This window comes from Pan troglodytes, chromosome X (assembly GCF_028858775.2).
Source record: "Pan troglodytes isolate AG18354 chromosome X, NHGRI_mPanTro3-v2.0_pri, whole genome shotgun sequence".
Taxonomy (NCBI): domain Eukaryota; kingdom Metazoa; phylum Chordata; class Mammalia; order Primates; family Hominidae; genus Pan; species Pan troglodytes.
The window spans coordinates 71,396,572-71,416,738 of record NC_072421.2 but is presented as its reverse complement, the minus strand read 5'-3'; the positions used below and the strand labels follow the sequence as shown (position 1 = coordinate 71,416,738).

Genomic DNA, 20,167 nt, shown 5'->3' with positions numbered 1-20,167 from the left:
CATATCAACATAAGGACACACACAAAAAAACATCAAAAAGCAAGGAAGTTTGACATCTCCAAAGAACACAATAATTCTCCAGGAACAGGCTCCAATCAGAAAGAAATTTATAAAAACTTGGAAAAAGAATTTAAAACAGTGATATAAAAAAAAGCACAGTGAGATACACAGAGTAGAGTAAAACAATACAAAGAATCAGAAAAACAATTGGGTATCCAAATAAGAAATTTATTGAAGAGATAGATACCATAAAAAAGATTTAAACAGAAGTTCTAGAAATAAAGAATTTATTACATAAAATAGAAAATGTAGTCAAAATCTTTAACAGAAAAGTTCAAGCAGAAGAAATAATTTCAGAACATAAAGACAGGTCTTTTGAAATAACCTAGTCAGACAAAAATAAGTAAAAAAGAGTAAGAAAAAAATGAACAAAGCCCACATGACATGGGACAGCATAAGGTTACTAAATGTTTGAATTTTTGGTGTCTAAGAAGGTGAAGAGAAAATGAAAGGGATAGGAAACCTACTTAATTAATAGCTGAAAACATCCTAAGTTTCCTAGCAAGAGATTTAGACATCCTGATACAGGCCACGTCTGTAGACATTTTTGGTTGTCAGAACTGGCGGAGTGCTACTGGCATCTGGAAGAAGGTAGAGATCAGGGATGCCATTAAAGTCTGTTTTATCAGAGACTAGGATTGCAACCCCTGCCTTTTTTTTGTTTTCCATTTGCTTGGTAGATCTTCCTCCATCCCTTTATTTTGAGCCTATGTGTGTCTCTGCACGTGAGATGGGTTTCCTGAATACAGCACACTTTTAGACCAATATCCTTGATGAACACTGATGCAAAAATCCTCAATAAAATACTGGCAAAACGAATCCAGCAACACATCAAAAAGCTTATCCACCATGATCAAGTGGGCTTCATCCCTGGGATGCAAGGCTGGTTCAATATACGCAAATCAATAAATGTAATCCAGCATATAAACAGAGCCAAAGACAAAAACCACATGATTATCTCAATAGATGCAGAAAAAGCCTTTGACAAAATTCAACAACCCTTCATGCTAAAAACTCTCAATAAATTAGGTATTGATGGGACGTATTTCAAAGTAATAAGAGCTATCTATGACAAACCCACAGCCAATATCATACTGAATGGGCAAAAACTGGAAGCATTCCCTTTGAAAACTGGCACAAGACAGGGATGCCCTCTCTCACCACTCCTATTCAACATAGTGTTGGAAGTTCTGGCCAGGGCAATCAGGCAGGAGAAGGAAATAAAGGGTATTCAATTAGGAAAAGAGGAAGTCAAATTGTCCCTGTTTGCAGATCACATGATTGTATATCTAGAAAACCCCATTGTCTCAGCCCAAAATCTCCTTAAGCTGATAAGCAACTGTAGCAAAGTCTCAGGATACAAAATCAATGTACAAAAATCACAAGCATTCTTATACACCAAAAACAGACAAACAGAGAGCCAAATCATGAGTGAACTCCCATTCACAATTGCTTCAAAGAGAATAAAATACCTAGGAATCCAACTTACAAGGGATGTGAAGGACCTCTTCAAGGAGAACTACAAACCACTGCTCAAGGAAATAAAAGAGGATACAAACAAATGGAAGAACATTCCATGCTCACGGGTAGGAAGAATCAATATCGTGAAAATGGCCATACTGCCCAAGGTAATTTACAGATTCAATGCCATCCCCATCAAGCTACCAATGCCTTTCTTCACAGAATTGGAAAAAACTACTTTAAAGTTCATATGGAACCAAAAAAGAGCCTGCATTGCCAAGTCACTCCTAAGCCAAAAGAACAAAGCTGGAGGCATCACACTACCTGACTTCAAACTATACTATAAGGCTACAGTAACCAAAACAGCATGGTACTGGTACCAAAACAGAGATATAGATCAATGGAACAGAATAGAGCCCTCAGAAATAACGCCGCATATCTACAACTATCTGATCTTTGACAAACCTGAGAAAAACAAGCAATGGGGAAAGGATTCCCTATTTAATAAATGGTGCTGGGAAAACTGGCTAGCCAGATGTAGAAAGCTGAAACTGGATCCCTTCCTTACACCTTATACAAAAATCAATTCAAGATGGATTAAAGACTTAAACGTTAGACCTAAAACCATAAAAACCCTAGAAGAAAACCTAGGCATTACCATTCAGGACATAGGCATGGGCAATGACTTCATGTCTAAAACACCAAAAGCAATGGCAACAAAAGACAAAATTGACAAATGGGATCTAATTAAACTAAAGAGCTTCTGCACAGCAAAAGAAACTACCATCAGAGTGAACAGGCAACCTACAAAATGGAAGAAAATTTTTGCAACCTACTCATCTGACAAAGGGCTAATATCCAGAATCTACAATGAACTCAAACAGATTTACAAGAAAAAAACAAACAACCTCATCAAAAAGTGAGCGAAGGACATGAACAGACACTTCTCAAAAGAAGACATTTATGCAGCCAAAAAACACATGAAAAAATGCTCATCATCACTGGCCATCAGAGAAATGCAAATCAAAACCACAATGAGATACCATCTCACACCAGTTAGAATGGCAATCATTCAAAAGTCAGGAAACAACAGGTGCTGGAGAGGATGTGGAGAAATAGGAACACTTTTACACTGTTGGTGGGACTGTAAACTAGTTCAACCATTGTGGAAGTCAGTGTGGCGATTCCTCAGGGATCTAGAACTAGAAATACCATTTGACCCAGCCATCCCATTACTGGGTATATACCCAAAGAACTCTAAATCATGTTGCTATAAAGACACATGCACATGTATGTTTATTGCGGCATTATTCACAATAGCAAAGACTTGGGACCAACCCAAATGCCCAACAATGATAGACTGGATTAAGAAAATGTGGCACATATACACCATGGAATACTATGCAGCCATAAAAAATGATGAGTTCATGTCCTTTGTAGGGACATGGATGAAATTGGAAAGCATCATTCTCAGTAAACTATCGCAAGAACAAAAAGCCAAACACCACATATTCTCACTCATAGGTGGGAACTGAACAATGAGATCACATGGACACAGGAAGGGGAATATCACACTCTGGGGACTGTGGTGGGGTGGGGGGAGGGGGGAGGGATAGCATTGGGAGATATACCTAAGGCTAGATGACGAGTTAGTGGGTGCAGCGCACCAGCATGGCACATGTATACATATGTAACTAACCTGCACAATGTGCACATGTACCCTAAAACTTAAAGTATAATAATAATAATTAAAAAAAGAGAAACGCAAACCAAAACCACAATGAGATACCATCTCATGCCAGTTAGAATGGTGATCATTAAAAAGTCAGGAAACAACAGATGCTGGAGAGGATGGAGAGTGTAAATTAGTTAAACCATTGTGGAAGACAGTGTGGCAATTGCCCAAGGATCTAGAACCAGAAATACCCTTTGACCCAGCGATCCCATTACTGGGCATATACCCAATGGTTTGTAAATCATTCTCCTATAAAGACACATGCACATGAATGTTTTCTGCAGCACTATTCACAATAGCAAAGACTTGGAACCAACCCAAATGCACATGAATGATACTCTGGATAAAGAAAATGTGGCACATATACACCATGGAATACTATGCAGCCATAAAAAAGAATGAGTTCATGTTCTTTGCAGGGACATGGATCAAGCTGGAAACCATCATTCTCAGCAAACTAACACAGGAATAGAAAACCAAACACTGCATGTTCTCACTCATAAGTGGGAGTTGAACAATGAGAACACATGGACACAGGGAGGGGAACATCACACACCAGGGTCTGTCAGGAGGTGGGGGGCTAGGGGAGGGATAGCATTAGGAGAAATACCTAATGTAGATGACAGGTCGCTGGGTGCACCAATCCACCATGGCATGTGTATACCTAGGTAACAAACCTGCACGTTCTGCACATGTATCCCAAAACTTATAGTGTGTATATATATATGTGTGTGTGTGTGTGTATATATATATATGTGTGTGTATATATATGTGTGTATATATATGTATATATATAATTATGTTATATATATATAAATATATATTTTTAAAGATATAATGCCTAAGCCCAGGCAAGAAAAGAAAACTAGTTTAATGGGACTTCATAAAAATCAACAATTTTGTGCATCACATGGCACTATTAAGAGAGTGAAAAGACAAACCACAGAACAGTAGAAATTATTTGTAAATTATATATTTGATAAGAGATTAACAAGATTATATAAAAACACCCACAACTAAAGAACAAATAAACAACCTAGAGAGAAAATGGACAAAGGATGTAAACAGACATCTCTTCAAAAAAGACATACAAATGTTCAACAAGCAAATGAAAAGACACTAAATATCACTAATCATGAGGGAAATGTATGTCGAAATCACAATGAGACACCATTTTATGCTCACTAGGGTGGCTGTTATAAATGAAATGGAAAATAACACACATTGATGAGGATCTGCATAAATCTGAACTCTTCTGCATTGCTGGTAGGAATGTAAAATGATATAGCTCGCATGGAAAAGATTGTGGTGTACAGAAGCTCTTTAGTTTAATTACATCCCATTTTTCAATTTTGGCTTTTGTTGCACTTGCTTTTGGTATTTTGGTCATGAAGTCTTTGTCCATGCCTATGTCCTGAATGGTATAGCCTAGGTTTTCTTCTAGGGTTTTATGGTTTTGGATCTTACATTTAAATCTTTTAATACATCTGTTGTTAATTTTTGTATAAGGTGTAAGGAAGGGGTCCAGTTTCAGTTTTCTGCATATGGCTAGCCAGTTTTCTCAACACCATTTATTAAATAGGGTATCCTTTCCCTATTGCTTGTTTTTGGCAAGTTTGTCAAAGATCAGGTGATTGTAGGTGTGTGGTGTTATTTCTGAGGCCTCTGTTCTGTTCCATTGGCCTATATATCTGTTTTGGTACCAGTACCAAACTGCTTTGGTTACTGAAGCCTTGTGGTATAGTTTGAAGTCAGATAGTGTGATGCCTCCAGCTTTGTTCTTTTTCCTTAGTATTGTCTTGGCTACATGGGCTCTTTTTGAGTTCTATATGAAATTTAAAGTAGTTTTTTCTAATTCTGTGAAGAAAGTCAATCATAGCTTGATGGGGATATCATTGAATCTATAAATTACTTTGGGCAGTATGGCTATTTTCACAATATTGATTCTTCTCATCTATGATCATGGAATGTTTTTCCATTTGTTTATGTCCTCTCCCATTTCCTTGAGGAGTGGTTTGTAGCTCTCACTAAAGAGGTCCTTCAGATCCCTTGTAAGTTGTATTCCTAGGTATTTTATTCCCTGTGTAGCAATTGTGAATGGGAGTTCACTCATGATTTGGCTCTCTGTTTGTCTATTATTGGTGTATAGGAATGCTTGTGATTTTTGCACATTGATTTTGTATCCTGAGACTTTGCTGAAGTTGCTTATCAGCTTTAGAAGTTTAACTATCATCAGAGTGAACAGGGAACCTACAGAATGGGAGAAAATTTTTGCAATGTATCAATCGGACAAAGAGCTAATATCCAGAATCTACAAGGAACTTAAACAAATTTGCAAGAAAAAAGCAACCCCATCAAAAAGTGGGCAAAGAATATGAACAGACATTTCTCAAAAGAAGACATTCTTGAAGCCAAGAAACATATGAAAAAAAGCTCGTAATTATTGTTCATTAGAGAAATGCAAATCAAAACCACAATGAGATACCATGTCACTCCAGTTAGAATGGTGATCATTAAAAAGTCAGGAAACAAAAGATGCTGGAGAGGATGTCCAGAAATAGGAACACTTTTACACAGATGTTGGGAGTGTAAATTAGTTCAACCATTGTGGAAGACAATGTGGTGATTCCTCAAGGATCTAGAACTAGAAATACCATTTGACCCAGAAATGCCATTACTGGGTATATACCAAAAGAATTATAAATCATTCTACTACAAAGACACATGCACACGTATGTTTATTGCAGCACTAGTCACTATAGCAAAGACTTAAAACCAACCCAAATGTCCATCAATATTAGACTGGATAAAGAAAATGTGGTACATATACACCATGGAATACTATGCAGCCATAAAAAAAGAATGAGTTCAGTCCTTTGCAGAGACATGGATGAAGCTGGAAACCATCATTCCCAGCAAACTAACACAGGAACAGAAAACCAAACACTGCATGTTCTCACTTATAAGTGGGAGTTGAACAATGAGAACATATGGGCACAGGGAGGGGTACAGCACACACCGGGGCCTGTCGGAGGGTGGGGGTAAAGGGGAAGGAGAGCATTAGGACAAATACCTAATGTAGATGATGGGTTCATAGGTGCAGCAAACCACCATGGCACGTGTATAGCTATGTAACACACCTACATGTTCTGCACATGTATCCCAGAACTTAAATATAATAAAAAAAGGGAAGATTTTGGTGGTTCCTCAAAAAGCTAAACAATTGCCATATGACCAGCAATTGTACTCCTAGATATATACCCAAAAGAATTGAAATCAAAGACTCAAACAGGCACTTGTATAGTAATGTTTACTACAGCATTATTCCCAATAGCCAAAAGGTGGAAACAACTCAAGTGTCCATCAATAAATAAGTGGATAGACAAAACTATGATATTTACACAAAATAGAATGCTATTAAGCCATAAAAGGGAATGAAATTCTGAAATATGATATGGATTAACTCCGAAGACTTTATGGTATGTGAAATAAGCTGAATCTAAAAGAAAAAATATGGCATTATTTCACTTACATGAGGTATCTAGAATAGGCAAATTTGTAGAGACAGAAAGTAGATTAGAAGTTAGCAGAGTATGAAGAAAGGAAGAATTGAGAAGTTATTACTTAATGGCTACAGAGTTCCTATTTGGGGTAATGAAAAAAAATTGGAAATAGGTATTGGTAATGGTTCCACAACAGTATAAATGTAACTGAGGGCTCCAAGTCGTGTACTTGAAATGCATATGCATTGAAATACAAAAGAGGCACACTACTGAGTAAAATCCTATCTGCTGGCCCTTACATTTAAACTCTATCTACTGGATTGCAACCTGAATTATAGCAGGAAACAAAAATAAATTTCTTCAGCATGCAATGCCTATGAAATCCAATGCAGAAAACTAAGGAACCCATACAGAACCATGACCCTCTGAAAGCACTCAAAAAGAAAGCAGGCGGATCACCTGAGGTGAGGAGTTCAAGACCAACCTGGGCAACATCGTGAAACCCCATCTCTACACAAATACAAAAATTAGCCGGGCATGATAGCTGGTGCCTGTAATCCCAGCTACTGGAGAGGCTGAGGCAGAAGAATTGCTTGAACCCAGGAGGCAGACATTGCAGTGAGCTGAGATCATGCCTTTGTATTCCAGCCTGGGTGACTGAGCGAGACTCTGCCTCAACAAAACAAAACAAAACAAAACAAAACAAAACAAAACAAAAGGAAAGCACCTGTACACAACATTCACCAGTCAAACCTTCAAGAGGGAAAAAAAAACCCTATAAAATAAAAAAGTCCCATCCAAATAATAGCAATTTCAAAATGAGAAACACAAGAACCCCCAGAGCAGAAAAAAAAATCAATGCAATAACTCCAGCAATTCAAAAAGTCAGTGTGTTTACTTATCTAACAATGATTGCACTATGTCCCCAGAAATGGATCCTAAACAGTTTGAAATGTCTGAAATGACATAGAATTCAGAATTGGATGGCAAAGAAATTCGAAGAGATTCAAGAGAAAGTTGAAGTCCAATCCAAGGAAGCCAGTAAAATGATCCAAAAATTGAAAGATGAAATGACCATATTAAAAAAGCACCAAACTGAACTTCTGGAATTGAAAAATTCACTACAGGAATTTCAACATAAAATTAGAAGCATTAAAAAGATTAGATCAAACTCAAGAAAGAGTTTCAGAGATTGAAGACTGGCCTTTTCAATCAAGCCAGTCAGGCAAAAATAAAGAAAACAGAATTATAAAAAAGGAACAAAGTCTCTGAGAAATAGGGAATTATGTAGATAGACCAAACCTATGACACATTAGGACTCCTGAGACAGAAGGAGACAGAGTAAGCAACATGGAAAACATATTTGAGGATACAGTCCATGAACATTTCCCTAATCTTGGTAGAGGTCGACATGCAAATTCAAGAAATTCAGAGAACCTCTCCGTGATACTATACAAGACAATCATCCACAAAACACAAAATCTCTAGGATGCAGCAAAAGCAGCATGAAGAGGAAAGTTTACAGTGCCAAATGCCTACAGTCAAAACTTAGAAGGATCTCAAATTATCAATCTAACATTGCACCTAGAGGAACTAGAAAAACAAAAACAAACTAACAAAGCTAGCAGAAGAAAACAAAAATCAGAGGAGCACTGAAAGGAACTGAGACCCCAAAATCCATACAAAGGGTCAATGAAACCAAAAGTTGATTTTTTGAAGGAATAAACAAGATCTGTAGATTGATAGCTAAATTAACAAAGAAAAATGAGAGATGATCCAAATAAGCACAATGAGAAATGACAAAGGAGACATTGCAACCAATCTCACAGGAATATAAAAGATCCTCAGACACTATTATGAACACCTCTATGCATACTAATTAGAAAATCTAGAGGAAATGAATAAATTTCTGCAAACACACAGGCTCTCAAGATTGAATCAGGAAAAAAAAATGGAAACCCTGAACAGAACAATAATACGTTCCAAAATTGAAACAGCAATTAAAAACCTACCAATGAAGAAAAACCCTAAACCAGATGGATTCACAGCTGAATTCGACCAGAAGTACGAAGAAGAGCTAATACCAATCATACTAAAATTATTCCAAAAAATAGAGGAGGAGAGACTCCTCCTTAATTCATCCTATGAAGCCAGCATCATCCTGATACCAAAATATGGCAAAGACACAATGAAAAAAAACTTCAGGCCAATATCCCTGATGAACATAGACACAAAAATCCCCAACAAATACTAGCAATCTGAATCCAGCAGCACATCAAAAAATTAATTCTCCACAATCAAGTAGGCTTTAATCCTAGGATACAAGGTTGGTTCAACATATGCGAATCAATAAATGTGATTCACCACATAAACAGGACAAAAAACAAAGACCATATAATCATGTCAACAGACACAGAAAAAGCCTTTGATAAAACCCAATTTCATTTCATAAAAACCCTTAACAAACTAGCCATCAAAGAAATATATCTCAAAATAGTTAAGAGCCATCTATGGCAAACCCATAGCTAACATCATATAGAACAGGCAAAAGCTGGAACCATTTCCCCAGCCTTTTTGAGAACTGGAACAAGAAAAGGATACTCACTCCCACCACTCCTATTCAACACAGTACTGGAAGTCCTAGACAGAGCAATCAGTCAAGACAAAAAAATAAAAGGCACATAAATAGGTAAAAAAGTGAAACTACCTCTTTTTGCTGTTGGTATTATTCTATACCTAGAAAAACCCAAAAGACTCTGCCAAAAGGCTCCTTGAACTGATTAAAAAAAAAAACTTCAGTAAAGTTTCAGAATGCAAAATCACAATGTTTTGTGATTATTGAAAAAATGATTCTAAAGTTTATATGGAAAAGTAAAAGATCCATAATAGTCAACACAGTATTTAAGGAGAACAAAGAGGACTGATACTACTTGACCTCATGACTTACTATAAAGCTACAGTAATCAAGATAGTGTGGAATTGGTGAAAGAACTGATTAGCTATTCAATGGAACAGAATAGAGAAGGCAGAAATAGACCTCTGACAAAAAGGCAATTCAAGGAAATTGTTGTCTTTTCAACAGATGGTGCTGGTACAAATGGACATCAACATGCAAGGAAAACTGAATGTATTCACATACCTTACACCTTTCACAAATGCCAAACTCTTAAAATTCCTAGAATATAACATAAAACAAAATCTAGGTGACCTTGGGTTTGGCAATGAATTCTTACATACAACACCAGAAAGCAAGATGCATAAAAGAAAACATTAATAAGGTGAAATTCATTAAAATTAAAATGTTCCACTCTACAAAATATACTATTAAGAGAGTAAAAAGACAAACCACAGGCTGAGAGAAAATATTTGCAAAACACATACTTTGTAGAAAACTGGTATCCAAAGTATACAAATAACTCTTTAACAACTCAACAATAATAACATAAACAACCCAATGAAAAAGTGTGCATAGGCTCCTCAGTCCTCACCCCTCTAGAGTCTCCTCCAGAAATTGGTGAGTGAGGGAATTTGGAGGCCACTAAGCCCTCTTTTCCTTCAGGAACCATCCTGTACCCATGTCATTAAAAAAAGGGGGGTCATAGGCCTGATCAGAAACCTCTTCAAAGAAGATACATAGAAGGAAAATAAGCTTGTAAAAAGCTGCTCAATATCGTATGACTATGCAGAATTAGAAATTAAAACAATAGTGAGATATCACTACCTACATTTTAGAATGGCCAAAATCCACAATACTGACAACACCAAACGTTGATGAAGATGTAGAACAACAGGAAGTCTTATTCATTGCTGGTGGGAATACAAAATGGCACAGCGACTTTGCAAGACAGTTTGGCAGTTTCTTACAAAACTAAACATACTCTTACCACATGATCCAGCAATCATCAAATGAGTTCAAAACTGTCCACTCAAAAACCTGTACTTGAATGTTTATAACAGTCTTATTTATGATTGTGAAACCTTGGAAGTAACCAAGAAACCCTTTAATAGGTGAACAGATAAACTGGCAAATCTCAAAACTGGAATATTATTCAGTGATAAAAAGAAATGAGCTATCAAGCCAGAAAAAGACATGGAGGAACCTTAAATGCATATTGGTAAGTGAAAGAAGCCAATATGAATATATTCTATATAATTTCAACTTATATGACATTCTGGAAAAGGCAAACCTATGGAGACAATAAAAAGTTAGGTGATTGCTCAGGATATGCGGGTGGGATGAAATAGGTGTAGCATAATGGAGTTTTAGGGCAGTGAAACTGCTATTCTGTATGATACTATGATGATGGCTACATATCATTATACACTTGCCAAAATCCATAGGATGTAGAACACAAAGAGTGAAGCCTAATGTAAACCATGGACTTTAGTTAATTATAAGATATCAATATTGGCTCATCAATTGTAACAATTGTACCACACTAACGTAAGATCTCAATAGTAGGGGTAATTGGTATTGGATGAGGGGGTTTATGGAATCTGTGCTTTTTGCTCATTTTTTTTCTGTAAACCTAAAATTGTTTTTAAAAATCTATTAATTAAAAATTGCATATTAAAAAGTGAAGACAAAATAAAGACATTCCTAAATAAAAACTGAGAGTATCTGTGGCCTGCAGACCCAGCTTATGTGAAACACTAAAAGAAGTTCTTAAGGCTGGCATCAAGCGACACCAGATATTAATTTGAAACTGCACACAGAAAAAAAACATTCCAAGAAGCCAAATAAATTCCAAGTAGGATAAACTCAAAGTGAACCATACCAAGATAAAGTATAATTAAACTGTTGAAAGTAAAAAACAAAGAGGGAAATCTTGAAAGCAGTAAGAAAGAAGTGACTTGTTAAGTACAAGAGACTCTCCATAAGATTAACGGTTAATTTTACATCAGAAACCATGAAGGTCAGAGGCAGTGGGATGGCATATAGTATTTAAAGTGCAGAAATTACAAAACAAACAAGCAAACTGTCAACCAAAAATTCTATACTGAGCAAAATTATCCTTCAAAAAAAGAAATGAAGAAATTCCCAGACAACCAAGGGCTGAGGGAGTTCATCACTATTAGGACAGCTTTTTAATAAATTCTAAAAAGAGATCCTTAGGCTGAAATGAAAGGACACTAGACAATAACTTGAGGCATGTGATAAAGAACACTGGTAAAGGTAACTGCACAAATATATTTAAAAGCCAATATTGTATTTTTGGGTTGGAACTCTTTTTCCCGTATGATTAAAAGACAAAATGATAATCATAAATCTGTTAATGGACACACAATATATAACATATAATTTGTGATAACAACAACATAAAAGGGGAGGTATAGATATATATAGCAGTAGAATTTACATACTATTAAAGCTAAGGTGATATTAATTCAAACTAGTGTGTTATAAGTTTAAGATGTTAATTGTAACAACTAAGAAAATAACTTAAAAAGATACAGAAAAGGAAATAAGGTATACAGTACACTAAAAAACTCAATTAAACATAAAATAAATAAGTAATGAAGGAATTGAGGAACAAAAAACATACGACATGGAAAACAAATAGCAAAATAGTGGAAGTCCTTCCTTATGTGTTATGGGCTGAATTATATTCCCTCAAAATTCATACAATGAAATCACAACTCCCAGTATCTCAGAATGTGAGTAAGCAATGTTTCAAAGAAAACTGAGGGCAGTAAATGCCTACATTAAGAAAGAAGAATGATCTCAAATCAATAACCTAAATTTAGACCTTATGGAACTAAAAAGAGCAAACTAAACCCAAACATAGCAGAAAAAAGGAAAAAATAGAGTGGAGAGAAATGAAATACAGAATAGAACAACAGAAAAAATGAACAAGACCAAAAGTTTTTTCTTTGAAAAGAAATTTGACAAACTTTCAGCTACAAGGATTAAGAAAAAAAAGAAGACTGAGATGACTAGAATCAGAAATGAAAATAGGGACATTACATATTACTCTTACAGTAATTTAGAAAAAAATTAGAAGTGAATACTAAAAATAATTGTAGGCCTACAACCTAGACGAAATGAACAAACTCCTAGAATTGACTCAAGTAGAAATAGAAAATCTGAATAGACCTATAACAAGTAAATATTGAATGTGTAATCAAAAACCTACCAAGAAAAAAAACTCAAGATCAGATAGTGTCACTGTTATGCCCAAAAGAAAGGAAATTCTCCCAAATGTTTAAAAGAAGAATACCAATCCTTCTTAAACTTTTGTAAAATACAGAAAAGAGGGAAACACTTTTTAACTTCCTGAGGGGAAGGAAAATGAGAAATGACTGCTTAATGGATATGAGATTTTCCTTGCAGGTGATAAAAGATTTCTGAAACTAGATAGTGGATGGTTGCATAACACTGTCAATGTAGTTAATGCCACTGAATTATCCACTTTAAAGTGGTTAAAAATGCAAATTTTATGTCATGTGTATTTTTCCACAAAAAACATTATGCTCAGTTTTAAAAGCCATGAAAGAGTACATATCATATAAAATGTTCAAAAATGCAAACATAAGAGAGAAAGTAGATCAGTGGTTGTATAGGGCTGGGAGGATTGGAGGGAAATTGGGAGTGACAAAAAGTGATCACAAGGTTTACTCTTAGGATGATGGAAATGTTCTAAAATTAGATTATGGTGATAGTTACACAACTCTGTAAGTACATTAATATTCAATGAATTGTTCTCTTAATATGAGTTAACTTTATGTTCTGTAAATTATTTCCCAATAAATTATTTTTTAAACCAGATGGCTGACCCTCAAGCTGACCAGAAAAGTATCAAAGTTAGCTTAATACCAATCACTGTACTTCTGCAGAGCAGATACAATCCTACATTCAATACAATTAGCCAGTAAAGCTAACAAAAAAGGAAGCAAACTTATCAGCTTTTAGTATTAATATGCCATAAACATCATTTTCTTATATATGGCTCAAATGACTCAAGGTTGACACATAAATTAAAAGGTTCAAAGACAGTAAGGAAAAGGCAGTCTATGACCAAGTTATAATACTCTATGCACTCACTTTATGCATGTTGTCTTTGTCCAAGAGCACAAAACGTATTTTATGAAAGGCCTAAACTATACATAGATTACACATAATTTGCTTAATTCTTGGCAGAACTATTTGTCTCTCATTGCAAAGACTGATTTTCTTTTCCAAATGGCATAATGTATGGATGGGGCATTTGTTTCTATCATATGCTTTTCCTTCTTTTTATAATTAGCTACAAAAACACAGAATCAAACAGGACAGTGAATTATAACCTCTATCTCCTAAAACATCATATTTATGTCATGAGTCAGAAAGTAGTCCTTTCCTCTGACCATCTCTCTCAATTTAATGAGTATCAAAGCAAAAAAGGAAAGCATAAAAGTAATTTCAAATTTTGAGTCATAGCATGACTGGGGCTGAAATTGACTATGATATCACAGTTGGTTCAGTGGTAGATAGAAGAACAAGTAAATGAAAAGCCTCATTTAATGTATCATGTAGCTGTGAAATCGCACCAGAGTCAAGAGAGATTAGGGGGAACTCAAGGCACTCTGACCTGTATTTCTTTATCACCTAATTTGCTAGAGAAAATTCTCATGAATTATACTGCCAAAAAATTATAAGGCAGACTATCTACATAAAAATTCTTTTGCTGGAAATATTTTCAATAATTGGCTAATATAGCATCTTCATTATTATTTCCATTTTATTTTGTGAGCAAACAGAGATATGACTTCCATAAAGCTAGATACCCAATTACAGATGGCTAGAGCAAGGTGTCAAACAACAGCCCATAGGCCAGATCTGGCTTGCTGCCTGTTTTTGTAAATAAAGTTTTATGAGAACACAGTAATGCTCACTCATTTACATATGCTTATGGCTGTTTACATGTGACAATGCCACAGTTGAGCGGTTGCAACAGAGACCTCTGGCTCACAAAGGCTAAAATATTTACTATTTGGTTCTTTAAGAAAAAGTTTTCTATCCACTGCTAAAGAATTAAAATTCAGTGGGCTGTTTATTATACAACTTACGCAAACATTTCTGGTCTCAGGACTAGTCAATTTGATGTAAGAAACATGATGTAGTCAAGAGGATGCAGTATTAAAGACAAAAACAAAAACAAAATAAAGCAAGGATTATTTTTGTGGCTGTGTTATTTGCCATGTGATTCTGAGAAAGTCACTTCACCCTCTGGATTTATGTCCACACCTGTAAAATAAGGGATTTGAACTATATGAATGTGAATCATACTTCCAATTAAACTATTATAGTCTATTCAACTTATTTTACATATTAGAAAATCAGTAGTGAATGTATAAAAAGTCTTAATTATATTTTATATTTCTTCATGTAGACAAAAATCTTTGAGTTGCTTTAAATTTCATCATAAAACCATGTTAAAAGTAACTAGTAGTGTCCTGATTTTATAGGTGAGAAAACTTGAGGCTACAGAAAGAACAGTGACTTGCACAAGGTTACCAGCATGTTCTTAATGTTTTGCTGTCTAGTATAGTGTTGACAACATGGCACATACAAAATCAGAGGCCGTGAACTATAATGCTTACAGAGCAAGGCAGATAATGTAAACTATGGGTGGTTTCTAAGATGAACCAGAGAATGTATGTTCTACTTAAAGGAAGCAGCCACTACTCAGAGCCAACTGCTGACATATAGCCATGTGGGCCCGGTATTGCCAGATCTTTAGATTTTACAAGAGGCTGTATATCATGAATTTTATTTTAAATATTACAATGTTTAAATGTTGGCAAACTGATTAAAATGTTTAAAAACAGAGTGGGCTGGATTTGGCTCATGGATGACAATTTGCAAATCTATATTAAATAATTTTTTTAAATTGACAGATTTGCGAACCAGAATATACTGATGCCTCAACTTCACTATGAGCTTTTAATTATCCAAAGTAATGGAGGATAGGAGAGATCACAGCATCAGTATTATCTTAGTTTCCATTGAATATTCTATTCAAAGTATTGATAGTAAAATCAAATGACTGAAAAAAAATGTTTCTCCTTATTTCAGGCCTTCCGGTGAAGGTATTAACAAATAGACAAAGTGTAAACAGGTCATCAGAAAAAGGGATAGTCCTGGATAATACAGAAACAAACAAACAAAAAAATCTGTTCTTAAGTAACTGAGATTAGCTGTATTTACATGATGGGAAATTCAAACATGATTATTTCATACTGAGGCTTTTAAAATAATAGGGATGGGTAGGAGTTATTGATTGTGACTTTTAAAAGTAAGATATGACAATTAAGAAAAGGAATTTATGCTGTCAGCTTTTTTTTATTTATAGAAAACCATTTGAGAATACTGTACCTGCTTTGACAAACAATAGACTAAGCAATATTTAAAGTGAAGCTCTGACCTACTTGTGATTACCAACAGACTAAAATGCTTAACTTTTCCATTCAAAGAGTCATAGAGTTGGCAATATTTCATTATTTGTCTTTTTGAAGTAAACATTAAACCAGGCAGGAAAAGAATGGAGATAAAAAAATAATGAGTACTTCTTGGGAATATTTTTGGCTTTAATGAAATAACTGCACCACTAATTCTTCTTCCACGAGGCACTATAATTTTGAATCTGATTTCATTGGCTACTTATTATTTAAAAGTTTAAATGAAATCATTCATACAGTACTAGGAAAAACACTTTAGGTAAAATGAATTAATTTTCCTCATTGGCTTCAATTAAAATATTTTAAAGGCATCTTCCCACCAGAGGAAAAAATTTACAAAAACTAATGTGAAATTTTAAAGAAGACAAGATTAAGACAGTACTCTTAAATCCATGACATAAGTAGTAATGCTATGCTAGCATGTTATTGTAACATGTTTAAAACTAAGGATTTGCCCTGCAAACTTTGTAGGTTACTCTCACTTTTGCCTTTCTTCAGATCAGAAGCTCTCCTTCATACCTATAACTTGGAAATACCTTAAGTCACAGCATCAGGTATTTTAAAAAGAATAAGTAGCCCACTTACATTTATAATTACTTAATATTTAACTTATACTGCTTTTATGTGAAATGATGGGAACCCATATTAAATGGTAAAGTGTTGACAAAAGTTGGACAAATAACAATGTGCCTGTCCCCAAGTTTCCTTATCTCTAAAATAAAGATAGCATTGTTACAAGAATTAACTAAATTGTGTAAAGTACTTGAAAAGAGTTCATAGCACATAGTAACTTTTCCATAAATGTTAGTTATTATTATTATTATACAATAAAACAGTTACTCACTCTTTTGTTGAGACAAATAACAGGCCATAGGCTGCAACCCAGTGTGCAACAGCAGCAGAGACAACCACACAGCAGCCATTTCACATTGACCGGGAGAGCCTTTTTCAAACATGCATTCACACGGCCAATGCTGGTTTTAAATTCTTCTGGGGCCACCTACAAGAGGGTACAATCTTTAACAGTTTGTGGGCAGCTTTTCACTGTTTATCTCTAAATCTAAGAAAAACATTTATTACAAATAATTTAAGGAATCACAAATATCTAAATAGATATATTCCCCATAAATATGTTCACGCACTCTAGGATGACGTTGAAAAGCACAACAATATAATTTCAAGTTCATAGAATTTAGCCTGATGTTGAAAAACAATCTTCTGAAATGACCACCAATAAAATGACTGCAATAAAATTGACGGAAAAGGATAACTTTCAAGCCTTTTTCTTACCAAATATTCTCATTATCAAGGCAGTATAATTGATAGTCTCTAGTCATTCTGAGTAAAAGCTGGGTAAGACTAGAAGCATAACACAACAATAAAAAACCCAAATACTACTAGAGAAAATGCAATTAAAATTAGACCTTGGCAATACTCCTGGATTACTTTGAAAAAAGGCAACTCTCAAACCCTTATTCCCTGGCAAATTTGCAATATAACAATTTTAACATTAGCCACTGTTAGTTACACTAACAAAAGACAATGCCTAGTGATTGCATTCAGAACAGCCTGTTAATATTCAGTATAAAATGGATTCATAACTGCGGTAAACTTTCAAAGTTGAAAGGTCTTTAAATACACAAGTTTAATATTTCTAGTTACTACCTCCATTCTTGGAAGTGGCTGCTTGTGCTTCTCTGTAAACAAGGACAAAGTCAGTTCAAAGGCATGCACATGACTGGAATAATTAGATTTATACCAAAAATTCTGCTTGAATGTTATACAATTCAAACGTATACTAAAAATAGTTTGCTTTCAGTGAAATCACATTTCTAGATTACAAAAATGATTCCCTTTCATTTAGAAAGCTGTCAGACTATAAAGTTTATGAAAGAACTTTTAGCATCTGGCTATAAAAGCAAAAATTAGGCAATGGTTAGGAAAAGTAAGGTATTATAAAATAAAAACCGCATTAGCAGGTTAGGAATCAAAAATATAGAGCTTTACTACTACTATTCCAAATAAAAATTGTACTCGAGGAATCAATTTATTACATTTTTGTCTCTTAATAGAGATGTCTTAGAATCAACACTACAAAACATATACCTATTAGCAAATGTTATAAAAATACATGATCACATAATTCAGCACTAAAGTAAGCTAAACATTACGTATATAAGTTTTATTAGAAGTTTTATTAGAATTGTTCATGTCACTCAATAAGGTTAATTGCTTAGCCCATGAATCTGATTTTCTTACTAATATGTTAAACAATAGTTGTGAAATTATAAGGCTCAAAACTGTGTTTACACAGAGCAAGTAAACTAATTTCATTCTCCATCTAGACTGTCAGCAACATGATGTAAAGACAATCACTGGGTGCAAAGAATTCCAATTAAATGGCAAAATTTCTAAGTAAATATGAAAACAAATTCACACAGCCTTGCCTTATAATTGAAATTAGAAAACACTAACAAACTTAGTGCACAAGAGTGCACTAAGCACATTAAACTAAGACAAACTAAAAACACTGAAAAACAGATCGAGAGACTTGAATTATAGTTACTTATTAGCTATGAAAAATCCTAGGCAAATTCATTTAATTTTTCTGAGTTTCAGTTTCCCACCGATAAAATGAGAATAATAATCTTTGTTTTATATACTTCACAGAAAATGTAAATTAATCCTTGGAAGTAACCTCCTGCCTGAAATGCTTTGAAAAAGAAAGTCCATAAATCATGTCTCTGAGAAGGTTTGGAGAAAGAAAAGAAACAGCTCTCTTCTGCATGAAGTCTCACCTGAAGGCAATGGGTTTACTCAAGTAACTATTAATATTCCATAGTTTTCCTATATACTACATTATAAACAAAAGGATAATTTGTTTATAATCTGCTGCATGTTAAATGCAGATTCAATGCTCTTTAATTCTTCAGCAAAAAAAAAAAAAAAGAAAAATCAAGCTCTTCTTTCTAAAAACAAGGTACCAAGTTTCTATCTTAAGATTTACCTCTCCAACAGCAATATTCAACTTCTTTTCTCCTAGGGAATCATTGGGCAACCAAATAGAAGTTAAAATAAAGAAAAAATATGTACATATTTAGCTTTAATCTGTAATATTACATTACTGTCAACTCTCTTTAAATTATGTATCCAGAATAGCTAACATATTTTTAAATAAGGTAAATTTTGATATAAACTCATGCAAATCATAAAATTATTAAATCTGTCCATTTACAAATTTAAATGCTTATAATTGGAATTTACATTTTTATTTAAAAAGTAAGTACAAACACAGATGGAAAAAAAATAAAACCAAAAGGTGCAGAAATGAGTCAGTCCAAAAGAAAAAAAATTGTTTATAAGGAGCCTTAGAAAAGAAAGCTCCACTTCTACCAGGGATGAAATAGTGTTAGAAGACTGAGGGAGACAAAAGCTAGAGAATAAAAGAGGGAAGAGAAAATGGCTTTTTATTTCAAACATTGTGAATAAAATAAATTGTATGTTGAGGTATATAAAATTTGTTATAAAATTTGCCTTTTATTATATGCTTCTGGAATTGAAAACAAAAACATTACCTAAAAATGTGGTCATTTTCCTTCTTTCCTGCCAACACTTTCTTCTTTTTAACATATAATGGTCTCAATTTCTATTTTCTTACCATAGACGAATTAAAAACTAAAATATTCAAGTTACTAAAAATGAGAATTCAAATTTTTTTTGAGGTCATAAGACAAATATATTGAAAAGAAAAGCTTTTACTAGAGTTTCAAACAATAAACTAAAATCTGCATTTTGACTTTAAAAGGAGACCAGGATTGTCTTTGAAAGAAATCTGTATTTGAGCAACAGTAAAAGTCATAAAACAGAGCTAAAGACGTAAGAAGTGAGAATTAGTAAACTCAATTTTAAACAACGTGAAAGAAATGTTTAGTTAACTGTGTAGAATCAGAGTTAACATTTTACTCAT

The 20,167-nt window shown here is 34.2% G+C and overlaps 1 protein-coding gene across 2 annotated transcripts in view; it reads right to left on the bottom strand.

Annotated features, from left to right (window-relative positions):
• Positions 1–20,167, bottom strand: part of CHIC1 (cysteine rich hydrophobic domain 1) — a 113,599-nt gene that overhangs the window by 75,014 nt on the left and 18,418 nt on the right. For both annotated transcript variants that reach the window (XM_016943662.3, XM_016943663.4), the window contains exon 3: positions 17,045–17,200. In XM_016943662.3, the coding sequence (XP_016799151.1) occupies positions 17,045–17,200 (156 nt within the window). The remainder of the gene's footprint in view (positions 1–17,044; positions 17,201–20,167) is intronic.